At 38.6% G+C, this 9,879-nt stretch overlaps 1 protein-coding gene across 1 annotated transcript in view; it reads right to left on the reverse strand.

The window, feature by feature from the left end:
* Positions 1–4,133: 4,133 nt before the first annotated feature.
* The window catches only part of Rspo3 (R-spondin 3), an 85,083-nt gene continuing 79,337 nt past the window's right edge, over positions 4,134–9,879 (reverse strand). The window contains exon 5 of the mRNA XM_055599388.1: positions 4,134–5,346. Coding sequence (XP_055455363.1) covers positions 5,153–5,346 — 194 coding nt within the window. The 3' untranslated portion in view covers positions 4,134–5,152. The remainder of the gene's footprint in view (positions 5,347–9,879) is intronic.

Here is a 9,879-nt window from a genome sequence, read left to right on the forward strand (position 1 = left end):
ACTCTTAATGCAGCTCCAATGCCAGCAGCTATAGAAAACCAACCAGAGGGATCGGTTGCTTCTCAAAGGAGTGATCACCTAAGTTAGGGCTTCTGTTGCCTCCCTTTTAGGGAAGGAGCTGAATAGTTTCCTCCAAGAATGAAATCCGCAGTGAAGCATCGGTGTGAGGGATGGAGAAGGACAAGCAGTCTGTTCAATACTGAACGTTACCACATTTCCTGATATTTGCCAATTCTCCATCTTTACAAATAAAAATTAATCTCTTAATCTCTACTGATTGATTGATTGATTGATTGATTGTGTGTGTGTGTGTGTGTGTGTGTGTGTTTGTACATGTGTGTTCAGAGTCCAGATGCCATAAAGCACATGTGGAAGGTAAAGAACAACTTTGAAGAGTCTTCCCTCTCCTTCTGCTTTGGGAGTTCAGGGGGTCAAACTTAGGTTGTCAGGCCCAGTGCTCAAGCAATGTTATCTGCCAAGCCAATCTTACCTTCTCCATTTTTGAACAATTTTCATTGCCTATGATTACAGATACTGACATGCATACACCACATTATTTAATGGTTATGTAATTTTGTCGGCTAAAATGCTTATGGTGCTAATTTCCTAGAAAATGAGATTTTTTTTTTATTGTTGTTGTTGTTTCCTATCTCTGTATCTTAATGGCTCGGAAGAAAAGTCATTCCTATCTTGGAATTCCTCTTCAGTTCCTTCTGTCTATCCTTTCTCCCACTGTCACTTTCCTCTCCACCCTCATCTCTTTGTTACATGAAATAGATGAACACCGAAAGATGTGTGAGCATTAGGACATGTGTACTCAGTGTTGAGCGTGGCTGAAGACAGCGAGGCATCCTTTGAGGTTGCTTTGCCTGTTCCAACACTGAAGATGCTTTTTCTGCATTTTTGGGTATCTGCATGAGGACTAAGGAAAAGATGACAGTGCTGGTCATCACTGTGTAAACAGAGGACAACTGAATTGAGACCTACTCCAGAGTCTTAAGGGAGTACGAAAACTTGATGTTTCCCAGGATTCAGATCTGCTCTTCTCTTCTGGACTGATCTTTGTTTTTATTCAATGGCACATAATGTGCAGTTCTCCTTTTTAGTCCTCTTGCTGCTCAAGGCATTCACTTATTACACCATCATGGTGGGAGCCATAGCTGGGTTCCAATTTAGGGGTAAGTCTTATCCTGGGTCATCCCTGTAATAGAAATTCTCAGTCTTCTGCATGAGGTAGATTCTTAGATCATGACATGTAGTAGCCAATCTTGGGACTATGACTTTAGAAGATATGGTGAAAAGAGGTTGGAGTTGACAGGAGCAAGGTAAGCCTTCCAGGCTTACTGAATATGTGTATGATTTTCGGATACTTCTGTGTGCCTCAAGTCTCTCGTTTGAGAAACATGGATATCACTAACTTCTTTAGAGAGATTTTGGCATAATCTCATAGTGCATCTTCCTGAGAACATTACTGGTTACTCTAAACGAGAACCACCTGTTTCTTTCAGTTTTCCTAAAAACAAAACAAAACAACAATAACAAAACATTGGAACAAAACAATAATCTGTTAAATTAGTGAGAATAGGTATCATTGCTTAAAATGGGATTTTTTTTTTCAGAGTGACCGTTGAAGGCTCAGTGATAAATGGGACATTTACTAGGTCTTCCTTCGAAGTTCATGGCATATCACAGAAGAAGGGTGGACAGGACACAGGAGCTGAAGGAAGGAGCAGGGTTGTGGAGAAGCAACTTGCAGACACTGTAGCACTCACAACAGTTGTGCTTAGCTGCAGGAGATCTGCATGAGACTGGGGTAGTCAACAACATGTCCCTGGGGAAGGAGAGATCATGGGGTCCCCACGTTTATGTGAGGATTTATAACCTGTCAATGGAAGCAGGAACAGACAGTTTTCTGTAATGGCGAAGCTACTGGCAAGGTGCTCCCGTGCCTGTAAGCCAACCCTCCTCACCCATGGTGCTATAAGCAACACTAACTAAATTCAGTGGGAAGCACAGCAAAGCAAAGCAAAGCAGAACAAAACAGAAAGACATAAGAAGAAAAGGGAACCCAGCTCACAGGAGGAACAGATCAGCACAAGTAGGAGGAGGACAAGAGCAAGTAATGAAATGTGAAGATGATCAAAATACATTAGGCACACATAGGAAAAATGTATGGGCATAGAACGAAACCCATTTTAATACACAGCTAATATATGCTAGAAAAGAATTAAAATATTCTTAATTGATCTGACCAAGGGCTTTAATTAACCTTTCTGTAGAAAATGAATTCTGCATATACTCCCTCAGCATGTGAGGAGTTATAGCTCATATTACATTTGCTTGAGAAAGAAGCCCTTTCCCTCTAATTTTCCTGAAGACAGTTGCAATGCTACAGAAAAAGAATTCAGTCAGCCATTTTACTACTGACACACATTACCAGTGAAGATTCGCTAGGAACATCACTATGATGTGGAAGAAATGTCGAATGTTCTCTGGCCTGTGAATCATTTCCTTTCCCGACCCCCATTTCTTGTTGCAATGACTTAACTCCAAGGGGTTAAATGGCATACCAATCACTGTTGATCTCTGGGTACAAGTGCTCAGGTGATAGAAAGCTATAAATCCATACTTTGGAGTTTTAGAGGTAGAATTTGGAGACTAGAACAGGGGATATGAACTAGGTACTGTCAGATATGTGATGTTACCTACTCTCTGAATTCTATTTCTATATCAAGAATTTTCTGGACATTTGTTACTATCACCAATGCCTTTTAAATTGAGTCCAGGAACTTTTCCGTAAGTCAGTGGTGAGACTTTAATCAAGGATGGCTGCTTATTTGAGTATTATAGGATTTCTTATGCTTAAGGATCCTCCATGGTGGAGTGAAATTTTAATAGAAACTATTATCATATATCTTCATGTATATTCTATCCAAAGTATGAATAATGTTAGTTGTAATTGTTTTCTATTGTAATTAATATTTAAGTTTTACATCAAAGATATTAACATTTTGTGGTATAGAGGGCCAAATGGGAAGACATGACAACAATTTGCTTCTGTCAGCTCCATCTTGTTGGACTGTATTCTTTTCCTAGACCTTACCAGGAAATGTTGGTCAAAGAATGAAGATATTAATAAAGATAAGTACATGTAAAAATATTGTGGTTATCCACACTCAACAGGATAATGCCAAAACAGAGATACTGTTTGATACAACCAAAAGTTCTTAAATGGAGTTTAAAGTACGTAACATAATAATGTTAAACTTCTTAACATAATTCTGTAAAGTGAGGTTTGACTCCCTCGGGTAATGTAAGTTTTTATGAAGCTTGTGTGAGAACTATCCTAAATAGAGAGTATAGATGCAGTTGATTGGAAAACTTATGGCTTGCAGTTGAGAAAAGAGACACCAGAGTGAGAAACAGGAATGCAGTATTTAAAACTTTTATATCTTAAAAGAGAAATGGGAAACCATTAATCCCAGAGGTCCACATGGGCAGTAGAGTTGGCGAAGAAAGGGCGTCCAGAGACAGACAGGTAGGAGGCAGATTCAGTGCAGGTTTTTCAGAAGGCAGTGACCCTGGGAGGGCTGGCTGGAAGAATGGTCCCCAGAGCAGCTGCATGTTGTCCTGTTGTGGAAGACTAAAGGGGGTCATGAGAATCTGTGCTAACACTCAGAGGTTGCCTCCTCCTGTGCAGGACTGGCTGGGTCCTCTGGAAAACACGGCTGAGGATTTCTGCCAGGGTGACTCCAATTCCCAAAAGAGATCCACAAACTGAGGAAATACGAGAGTAAAGGCTAAGTGTTGAAGATGCAGGAGGAACTGACACCTGAAGTGTTTACCTTAAAAAAAAAAAAAAAGAACGGAGAGGGGGCAGTGACATCGTTTAGGTAGGCTCAGGTGCCTGTAATAAATTTTTTATTAAAGTAAGAAAAGAAGGTAATAATAAATATCTCCTAGCATCTCATACATAAGCTTCTATTGGCTCAGGCAATGATGGATTCGTGGAGGAAGCTCCAAGAATCTTCTAAATTTGTCAGACACCGGTTCTCCTCTAGAGCAGATTTCTTCCTCCTACTTCTTGAGTCTCTAAATCTTACCCAATAAAATAAAGTGCGCCAAGCTTTAAAAACTATGAACAAATATATTTATTGTGGTGGCTTTCTCCCCTACTAGATACACCTTGTCAGCAAGTAGTACCCCTTTAGTTCCAGGTGGACCCTTAAGCAGGTAATAGAATTGTTTTTCCCTCCTTAAGAAAGGAAACACAACTTTGCAAACATGTCACATTCGCCTCACTCTAGTTTTTGATTTCTATAAAGTCAGAATTTTTCTTCTAATAAGTATGGTTTTGCTCTTGGAAGGGAGTTACAGGTACGTGTTTACAGACTTATATAAACTGAGGTGTAGCAGATGATCAACCACACAGCCCTCACACAGACCGGAGACCTGTTCCCGGTGGCCACACCCTGCACAGTTTTGGAACATCAAGATGATCTCTCCAGCTCTATGATTTTGTCCACAGTTTGCTTTGCTCCAGTCCCACACGGCATACTTAACTCTGTTATGCTCTCAGTTTCTTGCAGAAGTACACGATGAGGGCAATAGAAGTAATCTTAAAGAACTTGCTTCTGTGATGATAAACTCTAGGATTCCAAATGCCAGGCCCTAATTCTGAGCATTCACTAGATCTCCCGGACAAACCCACCCTGTTCTTGGAGTGATGTTTCTCTCCCCTGACCTGTGTTTTCAGGGACACTGCACCTTTGAAGTTGTAGAATTATCTTTTGCTTCTTAAAGACGATTACTTGAATAACATTTTTTTTAATAGGGAAAAGATGTTTCTTCTCCAGGTGTCATCAATGTGAGGATAGCTTGCAGCTTATTGATAATTATGTACAATTTTTCTCGTCTTTCAAAAATGCACAGAAGCATATAAGGTAACCATCTGAAAGTATCCCTTCTTTGAACGTTTGGCTCTTTGCTGTTAACTATGCTTGTATGAAGAATATAGCAACTATTCGGAATGTTGTTTAGACAGAGTGGTAACTGATGTTGTCCGTTTATGGTCCTAATGGCTAGAACACCTGTCCTGGACATCTGGTTGAGATAGCAGCATCACGAGTCTACAGTAAGCTCACAGGCCTCTCTAGTGTACAGTGCTGACTGATACCGATCTCTGTTGTTTATCCTGGGCTTTTCTCTTCTGCTGCTGCTGTCTGTCTTTGTTCTCCCGCTGCTCTGGGATCTCTCTGCTGGACTCCAAACCTTTGCTGTCAGAGCTTGTTTCCTTCCTTTCTTCTTTATTAAGTTTTTTCCGTTTTCTCTCCCTTCCTTTTTTCCCTGAAATAAAAGGACATTAATTTAAAAAAAATCGTATTCAGTTATATTCTCCTTGGTTATGCTAACTTGTTAAAAAGAGAAGGTTTCCCCCCTAAAGTTACATATTATACTCATAGGTAACTATATATTCTTTAAGCCTTTCACTCTGTGACTTTGTTAAACCAATAGACTTTTTTGTGACTAGTAAAATTAAGAGATTTATTTTTACATGGTAGTCACATGCATGCTGAATGAAAAACTTTACATAATTTTTTTACCATCAGAAAATTCCATTAATATGTAAATTTATCTGATTCATATTTTATATTCGAATTTACAAATAGCAGTTATATATTTGCAAGCTGTGGTGATATTTGCATGTTACCTAAGAGAAGAGAATTGATTTGTATAACAAATACTGAAATAATAGTTCATAATGCATACCAAGATAATTATGCTTTATTTTAGCACAAACTGAAGTTAATTTGCATTGCAATTTCTCTGTGTACAGAGAGTGTTGAATGTCATTTATCAATACTGCTATGGTATAAGTTACAAGGACAGAAACTTTTTGTTTTGAAGCAATCTAGCAGGTATTTCTCGGATGTATGCTGTATTCCATGGAGGCCCTTGCCTTGAACTGGGATTGTAACATAGATTTAGCTCAGACTCATGCTGTGAGTCTGAGGAATCAACATGACTCTAAAGGGATTGGTGTGGGCAGGCACACTGTATCTCACAGGGAGCCAGCATGGATAGTGAAGTTCACTCAATTTTATTAGATAACTATGAAAATTTTTGGTGAGTATTTGGCCAAGACATCAAAATGGTTACATTTTTTTTTTCTATTTCCTTAAGAATAGACCATTAACTTTCCTTAGGTGAACACTTTTTTTAACATAAAATTTATGATTTTTAAGGACACAGTTTTTGTAAGATTCATTAACACATAGGTACCAATAGGAAGTTATTTATACCCAAATCAATTCATTATAAATAAAAACTTGGAACCAACTGGTCTGCAATGTGAGACACATCTTGTATGTTTACCCCACACTGTGAGCTATGCAAACTTTAAAATCTGTCTGCCTACAATGAGGCACTATGGATGAAAGTATTTTGGAAAAATTATTTGTGTGAGAGGACCAGAATATTTTCATGTCCTGAAACAGGCTGAAAATATTGAATTCAGTGGTTTGGCCCTTCTTGTTATATGCTCTCGTTAAGGAAGCCCAGGGAGTGGCGTTATTAATGCTTCATATGTATACTAGGCCACCTCAATCTCCCTGCATTAATGACTTTATGCCATGAGCAGCTTTGTCATGAGACTGTATTTACGAAGCCTTCCAATCACTTCAAGAAAACTTGCCTTGTTGAATTTAACAAAATACATGCCCAAGTTTTGAATGCTAGTAGGACAGTTAAAAACGAGCATCCAGAGGAGGGCGAAACAAATATGAAGTTATTTGAGGCATATAGGGCTAAACATATGTCAGCGATGGCTTCTAAGTCAGCGATGGCTTCCAAGCTGAACTCACTGATTTGCCAATTTCATTTTTCTTTCCACATTGAGGAGTATCGTGAATTATAAAGACAGAACCCAGGTCTTTTTGTTGGTTTCAATGACCACACTACATATTTGCAGAGCTGACTTGAATGAGGTAACTACACAAACAAACAAACAGAAACTGAATAGCAAATTTCCTTTTCTGACTATGTTGCATAATTGAAGCTCCATGAAGCTTCACAGGCTGAGACAATGCTAGTTTTCACACGCTGGGGTTTCTTTTTAGGAGGTGCTTGCAAGCACTGGATGACATAATATCTTTAGTTTGAGGGCCGCCTTGAGGGTGTTCAAGTTCAACTCTTTAAAAAAATAGTCAACAAAATCATTCCAAGGTTGTACAGGAATTACTGACCTCCAACAAAATGTTATTTTTTATGGAAATTACCCAGAAGTTCAGTGTTTGACATTGTTCTCCTGATGATACTCCAACACATTACAGCTGTGATCCCAGCCATAACTTTTAGAAACATATAAAACGTATTGTTCCTTCCTCAGTTATGGCTTGATTTGTATGATATTTTTTTGGCCACTTGTGGCAACAAATTCAACTTCCAAAGTATCTCTGCTTATTAGCAAACTGATATGATTAATTTTTTTTTAAAGACAGAAACATTTTGGAAGTGTCTTGAAGTTCAGTATTATGGCTTTATTATCCAAGAAGTAGCTATTTAGTCTCGTGGTGAGTGAAAAAGGAGGCTCCGCTATAGCAACAGGAAACTAGCACATTTTACATGGTTGCCGCCCAATGGAGGGTTAGTACACAAGAGGGGAAAAAAAAAAGAGATTATTATATTCTTCACAGGCCATGTGTTAGTAGTTGGAAATGTTCACCGTTTTTCTGCATAAGTAATATATTTTAACTCTTGTCCAAGAAATAAAATAGCCATGCCCAGGGTGGCTGCAGTCCATTAAAAATCACGTGCAATTTGGGATAATTTTGTAAGGTTTTCATTAAAGGGACTTCTCTTTCTATTGTAGTGACTTGGTGAGTTTTCATTGATGTGGTTAATAGTTATTTTGTGACTCTTGAAGTTTTGCAAACTAAGCATTTCAATTAAAACAATCTGGTGTGTGTGTGTGTGTGTGTGTGTGTGTGTATGTGTGTGTGTGTGTGTGTGTGTTGCTCTTCACTGACTGTGCACACGTATGGTACTCATGACTCCGTGTAGGTGTGCCTGACAGGCTTGTGAAGTATTCTAATGACTAAAAGAACTTTCGTTTTCCCTCAATGTTCTATATACAGAAGAGGTTTGAGTAGAAATCATCAAAAGAAATTGCTATTTGTAATTGAGTGCAATCTGAGCCTGCTCAAGTTTGAACGTCCTCTTTAGAACTTATGCTAAAATTTAATTGTCGTGGTAACTGGAGTTTTAAAGGGACCTTGAAGAGGTGACTGCTTTGTGGGAACTCTGCCTTTGTACATAGATTAAGGTTGCTATTGTGGCAATGGGTTATTGTAGGGATGGATTCCTGATAACAGGATGAGTTTGACTCCATTTCCTCTCTCTGCCTCACATAAACCTACCAGCCTTTCTAACATTTACCATGCAGCTGGAGGATCCTCATGAAACACAGGGGGGCATTCTTAGACTTCTGGCCTCCATGCCCATGTGATAAGTAAGCTTTTATTGATCTGTGAGAGTCTTTTAGAAAAGCAGAAAACAGACCAAGATGGTACGTGTAGAATTTCACTTGCTGTGAAGTTTTAAAATACCATTGTTAGGGCCAGAGAACACTGCTCAGATTCTAAGTCTGATTCAAGTAGTTACATAATCTTTTGCAAGTTTCTGATAAGCCTCAGGATTAACTGGTACTTCAAGTATAAACAGCCCTTTCTCTTTGCTAAACTCTTAAAGGGTAAATAACATGTTTGCAGAGAACTCAGCATGGTGCCCAATATGGTAGCAATGCGACAAGCAGAAGCTAATATTGTGACTGCATGGTATCAATGTGTTGTTAGGCTTCACCTAATGCTAAAGGTATGCTCTAACCCGAGCTGAAGTGTGGGGTATGGAGAAGAACATAGTCACTGTGGTCACCTGGCTGAGATGGAGGCAACCACGAGCAAGCACACAGGAAGGCCTGGATGGAGACGGTAGGAACTTAACGCACTTCTTCAGTGATGTTTAAGTTAAACCTAAAAGGACAGAGTATGTCTGGCTGATGAAGGAGGAGGGAAGGGGAGGCCTTGGATGACATGTCAGCGGGAGATGGCATGCAAGGACATGCTGACCTGGGACTCTGAAAGTATGCTTCTTCAGTTTGATCAGAGTCTATATATAGGATGTTACTGAGGAGTGCTGGATTCAATTGCCACATTCGGAATCTGTTCTGAAGCGTCAGTGACTGCAAGTTTTGGAAGGGCCACTACCAGAATCCTAGAGCACGATGGAGTTTGGAGATTTGGGTGATAAGTTTTGAAGGAAAAAAAAACCACACTATTTTAATATGTGATGTTTCAGTTTCCAGAAACTTGTTACATTTATAAAATCCCTAAAGAGAATGTGGCTCATATTTATAATTCAGCCTTACATTTTTATAATTTTATGGTTAGTTTTTGCCAGTTTCATACACAAATACAAACGTATTTTAGACATATTCATTCCCTGATGCTCTCCTTTAAGAGAATAACTATCAAAAAGAAAAATTGAAATCTCTGTGCACACAATGAAGTCACATGTGATTTAAGGATGTAATACAAATTATGTCACAAATGTGAATATATAATAGTGTTGAGATTGTGAAATTATTTTCTACTGATAAAAAACATAGTATTTTGCATAAGCACTGTCTAGAATCTATAGATCTAGTTTAAAACATACATGACTTTTTAAAGTACAAGTTCCTACACACTGGAATCTATGACTTAGTAGATTTTTTTTCTTTTTTAATATGGAAACCAAGGACCTGTAGTTAGCAATTTCAGTCTTTCTTTCTCTCTCTTTCTTTCTTTCTTTCTTTCTTTCTTTCTTTCTTTCTTTCTTTCT

The sequence above is a fragment of the Psammomys obesus genome, unplaced genomic scaffold, assembly GCF_907164565.1.
Source record: "Psammomys obesus unplaced genomic scaffold, mPsaObe1.curated_primary_1811, whole genome shotgun sequence".
NCBI classification, from domain to species: Eukaryota; Metazoa; Chordata; class Mammalia; order Rodentia; family Muridae; genus Psammomys; species Psammomys obesus.